Source organism: Phoenix dactylifera, chromosome 10 (assembly GCF_009389715.1).
Source record: "Phoenix dactylifera cultivar Barhee BC4 chromosome 10, palm_55x_up_171113_PBpolish2nd_filt_p, whole genome shotgun sequence".
NCBI classification, from domain to species: Eukaryota; Viridiplantae; Streptophyta; class Magnoliopsida; order Arecales; family Arecaceae; genus Phoenix; species Phoenix dactylifera.
Genome location: NC_052401.1, coordinates 834,091 through 856,904, shown reverse-complemented (window position 1 = coordinate 856,904; position 22,814 = coordinate 834,091). Strand labels below are relative to the sequence as shown.

At 39.9% G+C, this 22,814-nt stretch overlaps 1 protein-coding gene across 1 annotated transcript; it reads right to left on the bottom strand.

Moving 5' to 3' along the window:
- Positions 1-9,265: 9,265 nt before the first annotated feature.
- Positions 9,266-11,846, bottom strand: LOC103703214 (transcription factor TCP8-like). The gene has a single exon (XM_008785994.4). The coding sequence runs from the start codon at positions 11,139-11,141 to the stop codon at positions 9,615-9,617; it is 1,527 nt and encodes a 508-aa protein (XP_008784216.2). The 5' UTR covers positions 11,142-11,846; the 3' UTR covers positions 9,266-9,614.
- Positions 11,847-22,814: the final 10,968 nt, after the last annotated feature.

Below are 22,814 nucleotides of genomic sequence, written 5' to 3'. Positions count from 1 at the left end.
ACTCAGACCAGGGGCCGATGTAGGGAAGGGGCTACGGCCCTCGGCGATGAACATCGGCAGCAGCGGTGGTTGGAAAGAAGAAAAAAGAGACAAAATAGGAGATTCTTATTTCGATCAATTTCTGGCCGATTTCATGGCTGGTGGCCGTGTTCCAAGTCATGGGAAGAAGAACAAGGAAAGGGGAAGAAGATCACAATGTTACCTTGGCTCTGGAGGCGTCAGCAACCCTGATTTCTGGTGAGCACAATGACGGGCAACCATGAACTCCACGGAATAAAAGGAAGAAGAAGGAGAGGGAAAAAAAGGATAGAGCTTGAGGTGGAGGGTTAAGGAGGGTGGGGGGATGTTTATATAAAGGAGACCTAAGGCTCCGATGATCTTAGGTCTCCGATTTCTAGTCGGAGTCGTCGGGGAGAAGGGAGGAAGGAAAAAAAACTAATGGGAGTCTTCCACCCATCACGTGCGAAGCACGCGCAGGGCTAACCTGGCCCAAGCCCAGTCGGGCCGGGCAGGCCTTGACCTGTCAAATTTTAATAATTATAGTTTCTAACTATTAATAGGTCATTTGTTCGTTAAGTTCCTGTGAACCTTTGTTTTTAGGGTTTATCCACACTTGATATCCTCTGGTGCATGTTACACAGCCACATATTTTTTCTACATATATAATATTTTTATGGAACCTTTTTTTTGCACGACTGGTCTCCGAATTCAGATTCATCAGCCTCAATTTATGCTCCCAAAGTGTTTTCGCCATCTACTTCTGTCGATCCCAAATGAATCACCTACTTTTTGTCTAGAAGGTGTAGCAAGAGCATAGGATGTGTGAAGCACGAAATTTCCTAGTTAATAGTTTGCTGAGAAGGCAAGTGGGAAAGCAATTTGATAATGGATTCAAAGGAAAAAAAACAATTTATGTTTCAGGTCCAGTCATCAACATAATGATCTTCCCTAGTCTAACTTATCTGATCCAAGCGGAGCTTCTAGTTTTTGTCTTGTATTCAGTATAAAAAAAAAAAATTGTAATATTATAGATATAAAAATTCCTTTTTTTATTGACTTGTGGTGCTGTAATAAAAAGGTTTAAACATCAAGTAGTTTAATTCAAATATCCCTTCAGGAGTTCGGTGGCCAATTTCGCCCCAAGTATTTAACCTTAATTTGCTCCCTTGAGACTCATTTTTGTGTATTATTAGCTTGCTTAGGATGCATCTTTTGTTTAAGATTGTTGCACACCGCCGTGTGTATATCACCTCCAATATGGAGGAGTTGGAGATTCTTCATGGCGTTATGGTTTCTTTGGTGGGGGGAGCAGGGACTGATGCAGGACCCACGAACACATGGAAAACAGAGGTGACTTCAGAGTTGTGCAGGAGACCACGTTGCATGCTCAAAAACTCTACTAGATCTATGAATTGGATGAGAATGAGACCTCTGGTTAGATTCTTTGCAAAAAATGATCCACCTTCTTTCGCAACACAACTTGGATCATGCAATAACAATTTTGAGATCTGTAGGTGGATTAGAAAAAAAGATTAAGAGTACTTTTAGATCTATGCAAGAAGCAGTCTGACGGTCGAAGTTGAGAAAAAAAATGAACCATTCTTTCATGCGAAAGATACAACCCGAAGCCGATAGTAATTGGCAGGTGAGGAGATGCGACGTACATACTATTTGCGGACTAAAATTAAAACTACTAAATATTAGCGTGCATTACCTCAAGAAAGTGAGATAAGATAAAGCGACAAAGTTACACAACTCGAGAGTAGATGTAACCAAAAGAATCAGAGAAAAAAATATCACAAAGAGGCATAACTGTGGAGGCAGTAGAATCCCTCATAGAATCTGAATAATTGGCCACAAAAGATATCATGCAATCCGCCATGCCATTTGCTTCGCAAAAGATATCTGAAATATATCTTTCATATATCTGCTAAGAGGGGGTAAATATTCAGAAAATCGAAGAATAAAATATCACGAAGAAGTATAAGAGGCGTGGACGCATCCAAAAATATTGAGTTGCAGGCTGATTTTGTGTTCAGTCCATGCATATTCTTGAATCATATTCATATGGAGTTTTTTAATTTTAAAACAGTACTCTTCGAAGTCTAATCAGGTCTTTCTTGTATTTGATTGTATTATGCAGATTATTGTGGGAACCAAGCCTAACACAGCTAGGATTAGAGTCTCACACTAATCCATATTCCACACATATGATATGAGTCTAACCTGCTTCTGCACCTCTATTTCTTGTTAGATTCTTGTTCAAAAATATTCATGCTTCATCCACCTACCTCTGTGCTAGACTGCAAACTTTTATGAACAAAATAAGAGAGATCCAAAGGAGTAAGTCTTTGAATACGAAATAGTTTTTATGATGGCCCATGCAAGCGTGCGTTTAGTCCCACATTGATTATTTACTGGATAGGTTTTGGATACTTATACAGGACTAAGAAACCCAAAAAATACATTTTAGCTAAGTCTTGGGTTGTTGCAAATAATATCAGAGTGGATCCGACCCATGACCTATGTGGACTAGGAGACACTGTAGCATAGGTATATTTGAGCTAACCACGTGATGATCGTAGTGTTTGTAATTGAATTTGGATTCTTAACTTGATAAGAATGTCATAACTTAAATAGGAGAGTATATGATGACTTGTGAGGGCATGTGTTTAGTCTCACATTGTTTATTAGCTGGAGAGGACTAAGAAATCCAAAAAATATCTTTCGGCTAATCTTTTTGGATGAAGTCCTGGGTTATTAGAGTTTTCTGTTGACTTTTTCTACGAAGGTATCATATAATATTATCTTTTGATAGTTGTGCCAGAGAGCTGGGTTAACATCTTGTTTTCATCGAGATATAAGAGAGTTGGGCATTGGGGGAATGGCTTCTCGTTGTTGTAGAATCAATTACCTTACACTACTACCCCTGCATAAGGGGGAAAATTGATTCAGAGAGACCGCATTTAGCATCTGCAAATTTTTTAAGATACTTGTAAGATTAAAAACTAAAGCTCAATTGCCATATGCGGAGATTAATGCTTTATACTATAACGAAAACAAAAAAGAACATATCAATTGCTTTGTGGCCTTATGACATAAAACTCTTTTTTTTGGGGTATAATGGTTTAGTCTAGTAGCATTACTTGTTACCATCCCAAAGATTTTGAAATTCTAAGATCTAATTCCAAATGAGTAGCAAATAAAAGGATGAACTAACCCCTATACTTTTAGTTGGTAATTCGATGTTCAACCATCCCTTGTGTATCGCAACAATTCGCACCAATGATGTTCCACCCTACCCGGTCGACTCAGTTTTCGCCGTCCCGCAACCATGAATAGCTGATTAACTCATTGCAACATGCTAAGTATTGTGGAGGGGGAGGGGGCTTTGAATTTAGTCCCATATCGGCTAGTAGCGGAAAGGTTCTGTGCCTTAAATGGGGGGTGGAAATCCTTTCCTCTCGAGGGCCCTTTTGTGGGACAAAACCGTGAGGGCACCAGTCTCCCCCCGTCTGCGCTGGACGCGCGGGCCGGAGCGCCCAAAGCGGACAATACCTCGGGAGGAACGCAGTCCTCTTTCTCTGCTAGCTTAATGTGAGCTAACTGTTGCGTGAGGCTCCGGCCAAAGCGTCCGTCCCCGCAACACTGAGCATTGAGGTGCAATGGTCCTATCTCAAGGTGAGGCCCTACATATACTAGTTATGAGACTGCAAAAACTATGCCAAATTTTAATTTGATGGCCTTTGAATTGCATAGATGGCCCCATGACCACAAGACAATCTGAGAAGACAGAGCTATGTGTAACGTCTTTCCACGAGCATGGATAGCCTTTGTTGCTTGACTTTATAAGAACATATATGTTTGGTGAGTGGTCCTCTTGTATCCTTGATTTCTCCATTTATTTAGGCCCTTTTGTATGCATGTATTCAAGTGTGTAGGCCCTTTTGCAGGACCTATCTATTGACTTTGTAAGAGCATATCTTTTCGGCGTATACTAGAATTATTTTGTGATAGCCTGGGATCAGAAATGAAGCATAATATAGGTCTATGTTCTCCCAACTGGCGCCTAGGACAATAAACATTCGCACCACGGATTATAACCAAAAAGGATCCAAATTTTAAACAAAATTGATCTCAGCAAGTAGCAAGCAAGCAGGGACATATCTAGAATTCAAGGGAATTCGATATCTTGGGAAGATGATTAGCCAATGAAACTATTATTCATTGTATACTAGGTTCTGATCGTACCTCTATTTTTTCACCGGCTAAATCAGAATTCCATTTGGATTAGTAACCTTTAGGAATGGTAACTAAATCTGAATATGTTACCCCTAGTACAAGATTTCGTTTCCCTCTAGCAAAAGCTTCCTTTTCTTGAACATGCAACTCTGCAACAAAACCAACTTTCAAAATTTTGTAATAATTGGCGCTACTTAGAAACCTTCCCACTTTTTCCTCTACCAGTAGCCAAGCTAGCTTTCGGATCAAACTGAAATCAATCAGCAAGTGATCCTGAAAATCTTTTTTTTGAACTCCAAAAAATATACGTGTTGGGAAAACTATCTAGAATATGCTCTTTGGTTTGATTCTTTTTTTATTGATGCTTTTATTTTGACTAATACTTTTATAGAAATAAAATTTAAAAAAATTAATTTGGTTATTCTACAAATTTACAGCTCAACAATATAATTCAAAATTTATTATATTTGTTATTTTTTTCATCCTATGCTGTGCAACATTCTAAGGAGGCCCCTCCCTCGTATCTGAGCCAAATTTTAGTTTCTGATTCTATTGACAGATCCTACATTAGCGTAGGATGAGCAGCCGCTGTAAATAATAATTAAAAAAAAAACTCAATGGCTCACAATGGAGATCTCCTTCACCGGAGGTGAGTATAACCAGACCAACCTCCTCCTCTGAAGCAGCGGGCGGGCCCACCGGAGCAGGCCGCACGCAAGCGGAACTTGGAGAGGGGGGCGAGCGTGACAGCATGATGGGGCTCTGACGAGCGCTGCTAATTTCCACGTGTACGGCTCTGATGGACAGTACGAACACTGAACGATTTAAAAGACAGCGGCAGCCGGGGCGGGAAAGGCTACGCTGTCCCGCGCTCCCGTAGAAAAACCAAGCCAGTATCCTGCGGACGCGTGGCGGTTCGACGAGCCGTGCCGGGTACACTGCGATGCGCTTGTTGGATCCGTGACTTGGCTTTCGCCAAAGTCCAAAGATACCGGGTGGGCCCCACGCCGCTGCCTCTGATCCCGCGACCAGGCGACGCACGTGTGCAGTGTTTCCAGCTGTCGCGTCGAGTCACGCAAATGGGTCCGAGATGTTAGTCCTGATGATTGCAGCACCCTTAAGAAGAGCACTCAAATTTCATTCTTCAGCCAAGACAGCGCCTCAATCACTAACCTAGTTGCCTTTGCTTCTAGGCAAGCTACCTACTTACTTGGTCATGCAATTTTTTTTTTTAAACAAAAAATCTTTGTATGACCCCCATTGCAGCTTCCATCCCCATGTTCAAGAGGTACAGGCACTATTATATATAATTTACTGCTTACAAATGCAATTTGCCTAGTTCATTCATTCATTGTGCTCTTGAGGACTAGTAATCATTCATTTGATTAATAAAAGAATCATAATTCATTAGCAAATTTTGTAGTTTGTTAGAGATTAAAACATGAGATTGTGACTATATTCAATCATTAATCAAAAGAAGTATATGGCATCCTCTTAACTTTTTTACATATAAAGTTCAAAAAGAAAAATATAGGGTATACAAGTAGGAGTAACTAACTAGCTAACCTTAAAGGCTTTAGTTGAGAGAAAATTGATTAGCAATGTATATTATGCTTGACAATATGACTATATTGATTTAGGATTTTAAAAGTAAAGGTGCTAACTTATCAAGTTGATATAAAGTGTTCAGAAGTCGTACCAAGTGATCGGTAACTAGATTCCACCTTCACCGGATTTGAAAGATTAGGATTGTGTTACCAACTTCCTAGTAGCCTCTTTTATTGAAAAGAGAAATTAGATAATAAAATTTAAAGACAAGAAATTGATTATGTGAAAACTTAAAATATGGGATCTTCTTAAAAATGTAGTATTTGGCTAATTCTTGTAATCAGCAAAACATTATTTATTGTATGATAATTGATTTAAAGGAGCATCTTTAAGTCATTTGAATATCACGATGCAAACTTTAGCTAATAGGCCTAGGCAGCCAACGAAGATGTATGTTCTGAAATCTATTGACAGTTAATCAGCATGCATCTCACAGAATAAGGTACTTACTGTTTCTTATTTCAAACTAGATGCGAGTCCATTCAATTTTTGTTTACCAAACAAGTGTATCACCTCTTTGCTGGAATTCCACTGATCACCTTCTTCTATAAAAAGTATTGAAGAATAACAATTAATTGAGCTAACAAGCAACAAGTTCAATTAGGCATAAGGTGAAGTTTCAAGTTTCCTTGATGCTCAATGCATGTGACCTTTGAACTATTGTTTGAGCCCTTGTTCACATTGCAAATTACAAACAACATGAACCAAAATAAAGTTGGCTTGTCCTCTTGACTCCTAGCTTCAGCAAGTGTTCATCAACATAGAATCCAAGGTTAGAGTTCGATCCCTCTTAGTTTTAGTTAGTTTGTTATCTTAGCATATTGTCTTACTTTTGTTATCAGGCAATTTCTTTGTAGGTCCCCTTTTTAAAACTATTGAGTTGTTTTACAATCTGTGCTGTCTAAGGGTTAACATTTATATAGAAGTGGGCATTCGCTCTTTTGGCTATATATTATCCAAAGTTAGGTCTCAATGTCTGCTCGTACATATTATAAGGTCTTGTTACGCTTTCATTTGCCTGGTTTTACCTTTCTTTCTTCCTTTCTTTCCTTTTGTGAATTTTATACGCATGTATATAGGTATATATGTATGTGCGTAAATAGGATTAGACAGAAAATTATATCTACAGGAAGAAAACATAGTGAAGAAAATGCATTATTGATTATATATCTGTGAAAAGATAACAATAATATAATGATGATATGCTTGAGAAATTCAGATTCCTCAGACAGAGTAGCAGCAAAATAACAAAGGTATAGAGCTATAGAAATGATAGAATTTAATAGATTACACTATTTACAATTTGCGCTTTTCCAAAATACACTTAAATTTATCTCTTTGGTAGTAGATCATTTGGTTACAAAATTACACCTATGTTCGGTAAAATTTAGCAAATGGGAAGCAGAATCAAGTGCAAAACTAAAAGGTTCTTTGGTTGCTTTCAGTTATGAAAGCAACATTGAAAAAAAAAAACAATAAATGAAAATTGGTGGTATGTTTTTTTCATATGAGCTGTTATGAAATAAGCAATAACTCCTATTATTTGAAAAATGAGCTTTGGAAAAATAGAGTCTCGTTGGTATGTACGTCACAACCATCCGTCATACAATCCCACCATTAGAGCTTCTCATGTTGAGTTATTTTTAGATATTCATTTAGCTTATTGAAGAAATTATCTACTACAAGGCTATGAGGAATAAAATTATCCATATCTTACTTAACTCCAGCATGATTAAAAGACAAACCTATCCAGATAAGTTTCTTAGTTCTTATGGTTTTGGCGAAAGAGAAAAAAAAAGAAGAAATTTTGTCTAAAGAAGTTTTCTTTTTTTTTTCGTTTTTTCTAAGATCATGCTGGTTCGCAGACTGAATGCAAGAAACAAGAAAAGAAGGCGATCTCATTGTTCATTCAAGTTTCCTCTCTATGTTATGTTTCTTAAGAAAGCTTTTCTAATTAGTTTTTCAAATTGTTATATCAGCCTAAAAGAAAACAATCCAAATCTAAATTGTATATTTTTATATATTGTTATTTTTTTAAAAAAAAATAGAGCAAAAATCATGAGGTCCTAAGCAAACCCGTAGCTTTGTTTTCTTATAGATAAATATTAATATACTGTTACAAATTCGTGGAAGGGACGCAAGGCGTTTGATTAATGGCAAAATAAGTCCATGTCGGTACACTGAAGTAGGCATTGGTGGAAAACTATAATATAACTCGGTGATGTAGACAATGAGGAAAGTTTTTGGCTTTTATCATGACCTCATGACAAGAGGAAAAGACTTTGCTCTTCCATGAGAATAATTGGGTGCTACTATGTTAAATGACTCACATATAGGGTTGATAGTCGTGACAGAAATTGAAAAGAGGTTGAAGAAGAATCTGTGCAAGGTTGAATTATATGTTCATAATTAATGATTGCTGGTAAACCTGCATCTGAGTTAAATCTACTGTGATCACCATAAGACACTCGTTTTATGATTGGAAGATTTATTAATTTGTCCTTTCTCAGCAAGTCGTACTGGTAGTAGCTACACACTGAGTACTGACCTTGATAGCATTAGCTTAACCAGATTCTGCCGACATGTCTCTCTTTGTTCTTGTTCTTGAATTCTTATGCTAGTTATGGTTTTGGAGAATATAAATATATGCTATCAAGAAGAAGCATGATGGAAGAATATGGAATAAAAAAGATTACAAATTTTCATAATTAGTTACCTCGAAAGTTACATTCGAAGAATGAAATTTTTTAAGATCTTAAGAGGTCGAACCACATGCTTTTCCACTCTTGAAACTTACTGTAGGCAAAATGTGTGAATATAAATATAAGGCATACAAAATTCATGGTGCAAATGCAAAAATAAAGTGAATGAGAGTTTTCTTTTGGCGTTTCTCTGCTTTAAAATACTTCGAAAAATTTCTAACCTGAAATTGAGTTAGGATCAATCAGCTATAAGAGGGAGAGAGAAGGAGAAACTATTTGGTAGTTTCTTACTTTCTCATAGCCACTCCTTCTCATGTTTAAATCTTGGATGATCAACCCGGATCCAAAATCCAACAAAGCAGAAATATCGAACCATAGCACTGGTATGCACCAATCCCCAAGAAAACAAATCACGAATAATTTTAGGATCAGCCTTCGGCTTGCCGCTGAGACAGAAAGATCGATGGTTGTCAAATTTTAGATATGATAGCGAGAGCCTCTATTATGTTATTCTTAAGTTTATTATTAATTCATTACGGGATGCGGTTTCTTCTCTCGGTCCGGTTGGCTCCTCTTGCATCGAGTTGTGAAGCAAGAAAACGGATCAAAAGGCCATGAGAAGCCATGGAAGCCAACGACAATAGAGATATAGAGACTAGCTCTCAGGACTGTCAAAATATAAGCAATAAAGGGAGAAATGTTGGGGGAAAGGATGACACAGGAAAAATATTAGGCTCTGTTTTATCTAAAATCTCTCATTCAACAAAAAAGGATTATTACTACACAAGACGAATTCCCTATACAAATCTGCACCCCCTCTTTCTTGTGGTCCTTTTGGACCCACAAATGAACTTCTTGAACTCATCTTCCACACAAACAAAATAAAGTGGGAAAAAAAATTTTATAGAAGGTTACTAAGCACTCGAAGCTCGACTTCTGCAAGTCTGAAGAGAAAGAAGAAGAGAAACAAAAACAAAAACAAAAGCAATCTCCAGTGATATACTTCCGAATTTCTCGGTATAGAGGGGGAGGGATGGAGAGGAAAAGCATTCCCCTACAACCCTACTGAGAATTCGTTTGGTGGTCATCTCGACCGTCGGCGCCTTGCTGCTGAGCCTGATGGTGATCCAGGGACTGATGACGCTCCGAATTCATGCTGAGTCCAGCTCTATTATAGGCGTTGAGCGCTGCCAGCATCCCGAGATTGGCCTCGGAGATTCCCAGCCCAAGATGCTGCGGTGCCGCGCCGGCCAGCGGGAGCGCCCCGCCGGCGCGGCCGCCTTGGAAGTCGAGACCGCTCGGGATGTTGATCCTCGACATGAAGGGGAGTGTTGGCTGGATCGTGCCCCCGACGCCGGAGGCGGCGGGTATCCCGGTTCGGTACTGCCCTTGGCCTGTTGCTGACGGGAACGTCCATAGAGACGGCTCCGACGGCCCGGCGGTCGAGCCAGCGGAGACGGGGAGCATCCAGAACGCTCCGCCGGGTCCGCTGTTCGGGGCGACCGCCCACATTGCCGCCGCAGGGAGGACGCCGGGCGGCCTCGCCATTCCCGAGGCGGTGGATGCAGCGGGTTCTTGCGGCGCCCGGTGCTGCAGTTGGAGGCCGCCCGTTCGCACGTCTTTGGAAGCGGAGGAAGGGGACGACGGGCCGCCACCTCCTTCTTGCTGAGAATGACGCGGCGGCGGCTGCTGCCGCTCTTCTTTGAATAGATCTTCTCTGAAGCGTTTCCTCAAATAGGTATCGGCGGAGGAATCCCCTCCTCCGCCGCCGCCGGTGCCTCCTGCCGAGTGCAGTCCTTCCCCCATTTGATCGGTGGGTAGGAGATGATGCTGGTGAGCGGGGTGGGGATGGTGGAGCTGGTGGAAGCCTAGCATTGCGGAGTGGGAGATCCCAGCTCCCTCCTCGTAGTTGGGGCGGTGGTGGGCGAGGGCGAGGGCGTGGAAGGAGTGAGGGCCGGACTTGGACGGCGGCGCGGAGAGCGAGGAACCACTGCTCCTGAGAGAGATGTTGAGCGTCGAGAAATTTGCAGGGATGGTGCCGGAGCCCGTCGCCGCGATGATAGACGGCTCCGCCTGCTGCAAGAGCCACTCGATCGTCTCCCCGTCCGACTTGTGCCCGAGTTCTCGTGTCAGCTGGAAGACCCTGGCGGCGCACAAGGCCGGCATCCGGATCCGGCGGCCGCGGCCCTCGACTTTCGTATGCCGGTCCTTGGACGACCGCTTTGGGACAACGGCAGCCTTCTTGGGCGGGCCGGCGGCGGAAGAGGAGGGGCCAGGAGGGGTGGGGTCGGGCTTGGCGGCGGAGGAGGAGATGGCAAGGGATGCGTCGACGCGGCCGGATCCGCCATGGTGTATGATGGAGCCCATGAAAGAAGCGCCGCTTCCTCCTCGTCCTTCCAAGTTGACGAGGTCGTAGGAGGAGGCGCCGCTGCTGTTACCTTGGGGGTGGAACTGCTGCTGCTCGGAAGTGCTTCTACTGCTGTTGGTGCACCCGCTGCTACTGTTGCTATTTGATGGAACTCCTCCTCCTCCTCCTCCTCTTCCTCCGCCGTCCGGTCCTTGTCCATGCCTATGATCACTCCGTTCCATGTCTTCTCTTTCCCTCAAATAAATCAACACCCACCAAATTTTATTTTATACCCCCTCGCCTTCTTCTATTTTCTTTCATCCCATCACAATTCTCTCTTCTCTCCTTATTTCCGGGGCAAAAAAAATAATAATAATAACCCAACGAGTATCGCAGAGACAACCTAGTTAGGGTTCTGTCCAAACACGTGCAGGTGGCCGGATGCTTACTTCGCTCGAGACTGCGTGGGGTTCCTCCTGTTTGACTGCTGTCTCTCTGTGTGTGTATGAGAAAGAAAACCGAGAGGAGGTGGGGGAGAAACTACTGTCTCTGTGTGTGTGAAAGAGAGAGAGCGACGAAGGGAGCGCGTAGGTTTAGATCCTAAACCCTAAATCCCCTTCGCTTTCTCTTCCTCCCTTCTTTTCTTTCTTTCTCTCTCTCTATAATTGCTTCGCTCGCTCTCTGCCCTTGTTGACGCTGGGTGGTGGCCTGGGGAAGGAGCAGCAGCCACTCGTGGGGCCTCGGAAAGAATGACGAGTATAGACTTGTTACGCTGGCCAGCGTTAAAAACTTAAACATCCACCTCCCCTCCCCCTTTTTCCTCTCTCTCTTTCCATCTCCCTTCTCTACCCTTCAGTCCATCCACTTGGTTCCACCCCCAACCCTTCAAAGCTTCGTGCCATCCCAATCCCCAGAGGAGCCCCACTTAGGAAGCCATTAAAGATGGGGACAAGTGGTCTTTTTTTGTTTGGTGGTTGGGAAATTTGATGGGGTGTCGACTGCGACGATAATAATATAATAAAAGGGCGAACTGGCTCCTATTCTAAAGTGCTCCTCTGCTTTCTATTATTTCTGCTTCTCTTCCCACCATTATTCTGGTTCCAGCCTACTGCCCTCAGGTAAAACGGGGCTGCAGCCAGACACTGCAGGTGGGCGTCGGATAAACGCATCTAATGCTCATGACAACTCATCCCAACGCAACCTCCTTTTTCTTTTAAGATAAATATAGTTCTACCTTCTAACAAAAAAAAATTGTTTATCTACATGAAATTTTATACTTATCAAATGTTATATTTATATATAAAAATATACACGTATGAGAATATAATAAAACTAGTAGTGGAATACTCATCTGACAGTCAACTCCAGCCTGCCCCACTTTCTCTTTTGAAGACACAGCCCACACCAACCCAAATCCCATCCCAACACACAACTTTATCCCCTAATCTACAATAAAATAAAAGATTGTTAACTCCCATAAGCTTCACACTTTATTCTAATCAGCTTCGGCACACCTACCCCGAGGAGTGGTTAATGGTTGTACTAGGTCCTCCGCTCGGCTGATGGACCATTCCGACCATAAAGCAACACGCACAAAGTTAGAGAAAAAGAAAGAGACCGTGCAGTATACATGTGTTCCTGCATATTGGCTCTGGTCCACCAGCTTAGCGGTAGAACTGATGCAGCTAAAAATTGCACCCTAATGAGAGGGTAGCTCCATTGCCATTGTTTGGGCCCTACAAGTGAGACATTGAGGCTATCGGTGTACCCGCGGGGGGCCTTCTCTTTCTCAAATCTCAAAGACCACAAACAATCCTTCTTTTGTTGACTCCCGGCAGTCACAATGTCAAACCTTATCATGCAACCATCTTTCCCTTTATCTCTCCCTTTTTGTGGGGCTCCATCATGTTATGGAGAACTGCAGCCAGCTTTGAGTCTCTCTGAGCCAGAGAGTCACACCTGACTCACATGGGTTCAGAACTTGTGGGCTTGCCCATCCTTCTCTCCATTAGCAACTTGGAGATCCCAGTGACAGATGAGAGCCCTATCATATGGAGGTCCAGTCACCAAATAGAAGAAACACTGTGGCTGCATCACCCCACCTTTGTTGGCTTCTCCATCTCTGGATTCCTGATAGAGACCCCTCTCCCATCCCCAAAACAATAACAAAAAAATATATTATACACTATAACAGGTTATAGATATATAATAATGAGCAACTTATAAATGTATACAAGAAAACGAATGAGGATCATAATTATATATATGTATACACTTGGATATATTTGAAGAATGTGGGAAAAGACCAACCTTTCGACAACCATTCTATCTGACTAAATTCCAACAAGGCTGGCTCGCAACTTCCCACCATCTTTTCTGTGCGTCCGCATTGAAATTTTTTGCCAATCTTTCCAACGAGGCCGAGACTGGTGGAAATAAAAGAGGAAGCAGGTCTTTCCCAAAACACGAGAAGTTTTTTTTTTTTTTTTTTTGCTCTCTCTCTCTCTCTCTCTCTCTCTCTCTCTCTCTCTGAGGGTGTTCTGATGAGTGATGGGATGATGGGTAGAACGGAAAAAGTGGCACGGGTGTGGAGGCTCAGGGGGGAAAAGGTACAGCAGGGGGGTTTTGCCACCTTTGCCTTTGTTTCTGGTCGTACGTGTAGCTTTTTTTTTTTGTTTTACTTTTCCTTCCTGTGGGGATATATTACTGCAGTAAAGACTAAAGAATGAATGCAATATAGTGGAACGTGGTAATTAATCAATTGTTATTGCGGGGGACCGCCGTATAACGGATGTCTCTTTTCGCTCGCACTGTAAATAAGATGGCTGCTTGATGACATGAGTCTTTTTTTTTTTTTTTTTTTTGGGTTGGTGCAGGGGACCCAGATGCCATGTTAGTGAAGCCTAATTACCCATAAAAAAATAGAGAAGAGAGAGAAGATGGAAGCCTGTTTGAGAGGAATTTGGTGAGCCGCCACTAAAACGGAGGGGGTGGAAAAACAGTACGGCCTGTTCTAGATTCCATGAAATTGGTACTATGATTTGCATTTTGACACAATCACATAAGGTTATTGTTTGTTAATTATTTATAGTTTGACTAAAAAATTGGTCATAAAAGTTACATTAGTTTAAAAAAATTATTACCTAATATATAAAAATATAGAAATAATTTATCTTACTTTATCCACTTAAGTTTTTGAAATAAGAGATAATTTTAACATGATATCAGAGTAGAAGTCTTGAGTGCACTTTTTAACTCCATTAGAAAAAAGTTCGACCCAAAAGAGAGTAAAAAAAAATAAAATATATAAATAAATCTAGTTCCTCCTATCAGTTTGAGTTTTTGAGATAAATGATGATTTTAATATAAAAAATGTATATTTAAGAAAGGGTATTGCAACAAGATTTAATCTATTGAAAATAAAAAAAAATTATATGACTAGTATGTGATGTGGTATAGAAGTGAATATTTTTTTATTATAATTTTGGAGTTGATTCTTTAAGCATTTTTCATACTGTAGTTGATGAAAATTTTTCTTGTCCCTTACTATCCTCTCAAGCTAGATGCCGGCACAGCTGCCGTTTTTCTACGATGGTGAAACCTGAAAACGACCTGGGTCAATTAAAAACAGTTTAACAGTAACTAAGATAAAAAAAAAAAAAAGCAGGGGAAGTAGAAAGGTTACGTAAGATCCGAGAGGGCTAAAGAGGTGGTGGGCTCCCATACGAAGAGGTTAATGATTACAGGGTAATTTAGTATTGGGGGGAAGGACCACTTGCAGCTCTTTCCCGTCCTCCACCCAACATCACCACCAATCTCTTTTTATCTTTACTGCTGCCATGAAACAAAGAGAAAAAGATGAAACAAAGAGAAAAAGATGAAGCAAAGAGAGAGGAAGACCAACAAGGAAACCAGACCGGACCGTATCACCCGGCTTCAAATGTACAACCCATGGGAAAGTTAGGGGGGATCTAATTTATTGGCGCGCAGCCCTGGTACAAATTTGGCCATCTTAGAGGTTGCAGGCATGGTGTCACCCTCTATTTTCTAGTAAAAAAAAAATTATCAAAATATATTTTAGAAAGTTGATATCTAGATATATTATATCTGAAAATGTAATTTTTGTATATTTATTTAACTATAAAAAAATGACACATTTTAGAATGATTCATATTTGGTCGAATATTTATCTTTCTGTAAAAGTTGTGTAAAATATCAATTATACCATTTTCTATCTAAAAACCGTGAATGCGAGAATTTTATTTCTATATAAGAGCTACTTTTTTATCTCTTTCTTTTAAAAACTTCAACTAAATATGAGATATTTCTCTTGATTTTTCTTGATCATACTTTCTTCCTTCCTCTTTCCACAAACTAAACGAGTTCTTAATGGCTAAGTTTTTCTCTTCTAAAAGTATCTTCAGTCCTTTCCACAACTTCTAAATTTCTTTCCCATCAGCCTATTCTATTCAATCTAATTCCAGACAGATTAGGGCATTCGAATTAGACGAATTTTGCCCGTCGACAAAGAATCGTCGAATGGGCATCTATGTTTCCAAATCTAACATCTGAGCAAAAGGTATGCAGCTGCGTATAGGCTTAGATAACTAGATTTTTCAATAGCGAGTGATTCTGTGCACAATGGGATCGTTCGGCTTTTTAGAGCTAAAATACTTATTTTGTTATTAAAAATTATCGCTTTTGCAATAACTCTTGGATGAATTATTGTATTAGAGATAATTTTTGAATGATTAGGTTGATAGACTTTAGGTTTAGGTAGTTGGCATCTTCATCGTGCCGGTCGTCGGTAATAGGTTACGATAATGATTCTAAGTGGTGGAAAGGAAGGTAGAGTTTGATTTTAGGTTTTGTATACCATTAGATATTATGAGTTTGTAATAATTTGCATTGTTGGATGTTGTGAGTTGATTGTGTTTATGTTTTCTAGCTGGCGTGCCATACTGGGTCCCCAGGACCCGACATACTGCCGTTGGATAATGTATGATTTAGAAAGGAGCTGGTTTGGGATGTCAAGGAACAGTGACTAGGTTTGGCCTCATGTGGTTGAATGGTGAATCCATAGCCAATGCGGATAGCTTAGCATGCACGTACAGTTGGTGCTGTCCAATGGCTAAATTTATTTCCATGGTTTTAGCTGAGACTATTTTCCCTAAATTTTCACTGAAAGTTCATCAATATAGAACAAATAGATAATACATGACAAAGGATGCAATAATATTTCATATGACCATCTACAAAAATACAGCAAAACAATTTAACGTTGAAAAGAATATATATATCAAGTACTTCGAAATTTATAATCTTCATGTTTTTTGAAGCTATTGAGTAGCGTAAATATTTCATAGCCATCAAATAATTCAGAAATCACAAATAAAGTTTGTGGAAGTAATGTCGTTTTAGCAAATTTGTTCATCGCAGATGACCAAAACTTGCCTCAAATAATCGAGCTTATGCGAAATTAATACCGACCCCAGAGCTGGCCTAACTCTTAGGCGACTGAGGCGGCCGCCTAAGGCCTCGACCCAAAGAAGATCCACTGCAGAAAGGAAAAAGGTCCCTCTTAGTGAGTTCACCTTAGGCCGGCCTACTACAGGGAAGGCCTCAAAGACAAAACAACAAGAAAAAATGTCTCTCTTAGTGAGTTCACCTTAGGCCTTCAAATGCATTGGGCTGCTCTTGACCGATCCCCCGATTATTTTTTAGGGTTCATCGTGGAATCGGTGTGAGTTTAACATTGCTCCAAATTTGTCATTGTACTCAACCGACGGGACGAGGAAACATGAAAGAAGAACGATTGATGAGATAACGTGGAAGAATGATGATCATGAGGAGCCAAAAAGAGGGACGATCATGACTAATTTGATGGGAACTGTTAAAGGACTTCCATCATTGAGCTATGTTGCATGATAGCATATGTTGGGGTTCTTTACAGCACACAGTGCAGGACTCCCAATGCTGCCTTGCCAAAAGAGATTGCTGGCCACGAGCCCATGAGGAGTCCTGCAAGGCTTTGTCCTTGTGAACAAATCAAAGAGGTCCTAAACTGTAGGGTATGGAGCCAGCCTAAGGTGATGCATGCTGACCCTTGATGAGAACATTTCACCCTTGCTTTCCAGGCTTGGAGCGTTTACGAGCAGACCTACCTCCCCGGATTTGCACCAACTTGTGAATGAACAAGTTGTGGTGTCGCTTTACATCAAGGAAAGAAAGGGATACCTGAAATCGACCTGTAAGTAGGGTGTGGCAGGAGTAAAGCCCGGGACCTGTCACTTTCCTTTTTCTTTAATTAGGTCGGATTGATTGTGTACTTTTAGTATGCATACATTCAATAAAGTCAAAAAAATAAAAAAATATTAAAAGAAGAGGGAATGGCCTCGTAGTTCTCTTATAGATAGCTACTCTGTTCGCCTTCCTGTAGACATGAGATGCCCGAAATACTGTACAATTTCTCACCACAAGTTATCTTGCAATGACTTTGGACTGTGTCACTTTGCCTTTTCAAAGTCGCACAAACACGACCATTAATTTGTACAATGTAATCTGCTCTTTAAAAAGAGAATATGGTGCCCGTGTAAATGATTATGTTAGGTAGAATCCAAATAAAGAACAGGGATTACATTAGCACCAGACATTTTTTTTTTATTGGTCTACTGACATAATGTGTCTGTGTTTTTTATTTTTTTGGATGAAATTCTGTTGACATGATGTTATAACAGCCACCAAAACAATGTTAGCTTGTTCTTACATCATAGAGATATACAAAATGCTTTTTAGTAATATTTATTATTTTATGAATAAAGGGCTATCTCGATGGTCGTACCTGCTTAAAAATCAAAAATTGTGCATTTTCAAGACTCCAAGAAAAATAAAAAATATTGTTATTTCAGTATAACGGGTGAAAGATGTTAGAAATAGTATATATTATTTGGCAAATTTATTGTTAAACTAAATAAAATTGTATGTTTTATAAAAATAAAATTTTCATTCAAATTTTTTATAAGATTTTTTTTTTGATATGCATGACATAACCAAATAACACTTTGTTTCGTTATTGTGATCTATTTTCTGCTCATAAGACTAACAAGCACCATTATGGCAACTAGAATTTTAGAAGAGGGGCATGCAAGTAAAAGTATTAGCTTCAAGAGGTCTGAGATTTTGGAGATATTAGCAATATCAAAGCTTCAAAAAGAGAGAGAGAGAGAGAGAGAGAGAGAGAGAGAGAGAGAGAAAATTTTGCTGTAAATAATTTTCTTTTTCAAAGGTCAGATAGGCATACGAAGAGTATGAATTTGGATCCTTGCGAATACTTGAAATAATTGGATCTAAATATTCATCCATTGTCATTCATACAAGTAAATCCCAGTTGAATGATCAATGATTAAACAAAATGAAACACATGCTTAGCAGTTTCCAACATCAGTTCGATCACATGCCTTTCATTAATCGAAGCTATCTTTTATGTATGACAATGGAATAATAGCTAGAATCACTAGTTATTTCAAGAATTGGATGGGATCTAGTCTCTAAAAACAAATGAATGCACGGTTTTTTTGTTGTTAATTGGTATTTTTTTGAATAAATTGTGTAGGCTCAATAAAAGTGATGATCATAGAGAGAGGGGTCATTAGTACAAATCCACATGGAAGGATCTTAATGACCATGTTAGTTCTTTGAATCTCAATCTATATGCATTTATCTTAAACTAATACTGAAATTGCAATTCAAGATTCTGTTAATTGAACTCTAAAACGTTGCAGCATTACTTAATGTTGCCATTGTGCTCAAAGGATTTGTCTGTCTTTTAAATTAGCAGCAGATATGTGGGATGAGTGTGACAAAAGGAATGTATTATTTGACTCTTCTTAAAATTTTTCATGATCACAGAATCTAATAGAAGAACTCCCATTTTTGGCTAGGGTATTTCTCTTGGATTTCTCTTTGAATTGGTAATTTAAGGTTGTGGAGGATTCCATATGGTTTAAATGAAGTATTTATATAAAATATTAGCATCTCAAGGGAACTATATCAAAAAAAACTCTATATGTTTTGAAAATATTCCACAAAAACCTTATATATAATGTATGTATGTAGGTAGGTAGGTATGTGTGTGTATGTAACAATCCTTTTGCTGAGAGTGTCAAGTGTTTTACGTACAAAAACTCTTATATACACCACTAATGTTTTACAACGTAAAGGGGGCTCCTAAAGTAAGGCGTCATTGTCAATTTTGAACTAATATTGACATTATAAAGGGGGGTCCATGAAAAAAATGCTATCAACTAAAGTCGGCAAAATCGGTACCTACATAAGCATCTCTATAAGCATGTTTATATTATATAAAAGCCCCTATAGAATGGTAATATTATGGGTTTTCGCGTGATGCAATTCGAGTTTGGGCTCGAGGGATTGGTCCCAATGGGGCCCAGGGCACTGCTCGGAGAGGGAGAGCAGAGCGCCGAGGTGGGCGGCGCGGCCAGTGGATGGAGGGGGAGCACGGCACCGGAGGTGGCGTCAGCGGCAGCCAGCGAGGGTGGTGCTCCGGCGGTCGCAGCGCTGGGCGGTCGTCGGCCTCGTCCTCCACCACGGAGGCCAACCATGCCTCCTCCGTCTCCGTCGCCGTCTAGTAGTTCGTCAAGGTTGGCAAACCCCTCCCGTCGCCCTCTTACGTCTATCCTTCTCTTTTCTCCTCTTTAAGTTCCGGGGGGTAAAAAAAAAAGCAATCTTTTTTCCCCATTTTTTCGTATGCATTAGGTTTCACATATAACCACGAACCACAAAGATGATTACTTTTTTTTTCTTAACATTCTTTTATTGCTTAGTTTTATTTAGTAGCCGCCAGGAATTCTTATCCGAAGTCCAATGCTAAATTTTGCTTTAACTGCTGCTATATATAATGCTTTATTGAAGTTGAAAGCTTCTACACATTCTTAGATATGCTGTTTGAGCTCATTTCGCTTAACTTGCTATGGACCAATATGCAATCCCATTTAGATTCTGAAATTTCTCATTTTTTCCCTTGGGGTCTTCTGATGCTTTTTTCCTCTCCTATTTCTAAATTCATGGGCTTTAACTTTCTGTGACTGAACAACTTTTCTTGATTCCTTCCGCGCAATTTCGGAATAGATCTTCGTCTGCAATTGAAAATTTTGAATTGGCACGTACGTGGAAAGTGCTGGTTCGGTTGAATTATGGTGTATAAGTATATGCCATGAATGTTGTCTTTGTCAAAGATATAGATTAATATAAGGTAGTATACGGAGTCATGCATTGCGTTCACATGATATGCGAGAGGTCTTTTGTCTCATCAGACATATTGAGCTATTAGTTCTTTATATTGGATTGTTGCGCCACTTGAAGCATCAAGTGCTTGCTTCTCAAAGTAACAGGCGACTTTGGATATGCTTGTAAAAGAATCTGCTATGATGATGTTGATGTCCTCTACAGTTATCCATGGTCATCTTGTTTGGTATTGCAGAGAGGCCCTTGAAAGGGACTGCAACGGCACTTGAAAGAGTTTAAGGAGTTTTAGTTCTGACAACTTTATTTTACCGCTAAGTATGAACATGTGTCAGTGTTCAGAGGTACTGAATGAGACGTAAGCATGACAGATACAGAATCGAGTGTTATTATATAAGCTGGCCTTCAGGACCTTTGCTGGCATTAACGTTCTTTGGGAATTTGACTTGGACTAGTTGGACTTCATTGGGGTTGGCTACTGGGTTGCCATGCAAGTATTTACCTGCACTTCCTCCGTCATTCAATATTGGAGGAGCTTATGGTAGCTTTCTCACAGACTTCAGAGCATTTTTAGAAGAAGCTGGTGAGGTAAATCCAGTAAAGTTTTACTTTTAAATTGCAGGATGTTTTAATGAGGTTGCCTTGGTTGAGATGTTGATTACTATCAAATTTGTCAAATTTGTTGTATGATCTAGACAATCAGTATGTAGATTAACTTCCTCTTGAGCATATTTGAGTCAAAGTATTTATGAATCAGAGTTGGGCCTAACCCACAGTCTTGGGATGCAGCGAATGGGATCCAAGTCCATTTTGACTTCATCACTTAACATATCAATCTCCTCCATGCAAACCTGAGTCGATATGGCAATCAGCTTATCCTAGACCGAAAGACCAAATGGATAGGATTGAAATATGTTGGACTCAGCTCCAACTTGAGCACTTGTGTGTATCCAAAGTTCACCGTCTTGGTACCAGTCTCCGTATTGGTGCCACAGTAGCACTTTGTCGATACGGTATGGTACGAAATTTTTTTGGCGTATCGAGTGTGTCAGTACGCCATCCATACTGGATACCGATACAGAATCAGTATGGTACACCTCGTACCGCCTGGTTTGGGCCGGTACGACGAACCATGTTTGTGTCAAAATATAGTATGTTGTTCAGTGGATGTTAAAATAATAAAGAATTGTCTATAAAGATGGATGAACACTGTTGAGGAATTGAACTCTTGTTTTGTGATCCAATTACGAATTACGATGTTAGAATAGATATTTGAAGCAGTGATTGGAGTAGAAGATGGACTTTCCAAATGAGTGGTTGGTTATCTTAATATTAGAGATAGATTGCTGACTGACAATTATTGGTAGGTGTCTTGGGATTGTCGACTTTAGCAACTTCTCACTTTTTATGCAAGAATGACTTTATTAATTTATTCACCTTGGTCGTAATCCATGGACCAAATGTGTTATTATGATGTAGTGTGTAAGACCTATTATTCAAATAGATTAGGAACACTATCTACCGAAACCTGGTTTTTCTTTCAGCATATTTCTATTCTAAACTCATGGCAGGTACCACTTTTGTATCATTTTATTTGTACTGTTTGGTGATAAGCTTAATTGATAGGTAATGTTTACTTCACTGCCATGTTGAAAAATCTCATGCATAAGTTGCCTTTAACTTTCTGCTCGGATAACTCTAGAAAATTTTAAATTGACAGGGACAAGACCATCTATTCCACATGACAGGATAGTGATATCTTTTCTTGAATGTGCTGCCTCTTTGACACACTTCATTTTTTCAGGATCCATCTTCTATTGCAATTAAAGCAGAGGAATTCAGTTAGGCATGCTTGTCTAACAATTGCTTTCTTGGCATTGAAACTTTCTTGGATTTTGTCCCATCTGTTTGGCATACTCATCCCATCCTTATCAAAATTGAAAACTTGTCTCATGTCATATTATTGACTTGTTCTTAGATTTGGGATTTGCCCATGATGCCAGATTTGTTTGCGTGCCTGTCTGTATCATAAGAAGGATAAAGTGCCTTTCCAACCATTCTTCAGGCATGTAAATTTGGATAATTGGAAGGGGTGCAAGCTTCTACTGTAATCCCTCCATGCAGGCAAGGAAATGTCTGAACTCAGCCATTTCCTTCTATTTTATAGTGTAAGTAAGAGATATGCCTTTTCAGTTGGTGTATGGTTATATCAGGCGTGCAAAGAGTCTTAATAGATGTATATCTGTTCCTTATAAGCTACTAAACATTATTTCGAGCTCTGGAATTATTGGAAAAGTTCATTGCTGGCTCTTTAATTTTCTGATCTTTATTATAAATGGATATGCACATAATCATGGAGCCATGCAGCTTCCTCATGGAATAGGGGCCCCGGTGTATGAATGTCTTGGATTCCTAATTTCTTAAGTTCAGCTAACAACAAAATCAAATGTCATGCAAATTAAAAAGACAGAGGAACTATGAGTTTCTTGCCTTTAGGGTAAAAAGTCAAAAGGATCACTCTCACGAACTGACATAGCAAACATAATGCAGATCTTGACCAGATTGCCTGCATAACTGGATAGCTATTACTAGCAAGATCAAGGGTGTTATTTTATCTTTTGAAACTTTTCATTGTTCAATGTTGTTTTAAATTG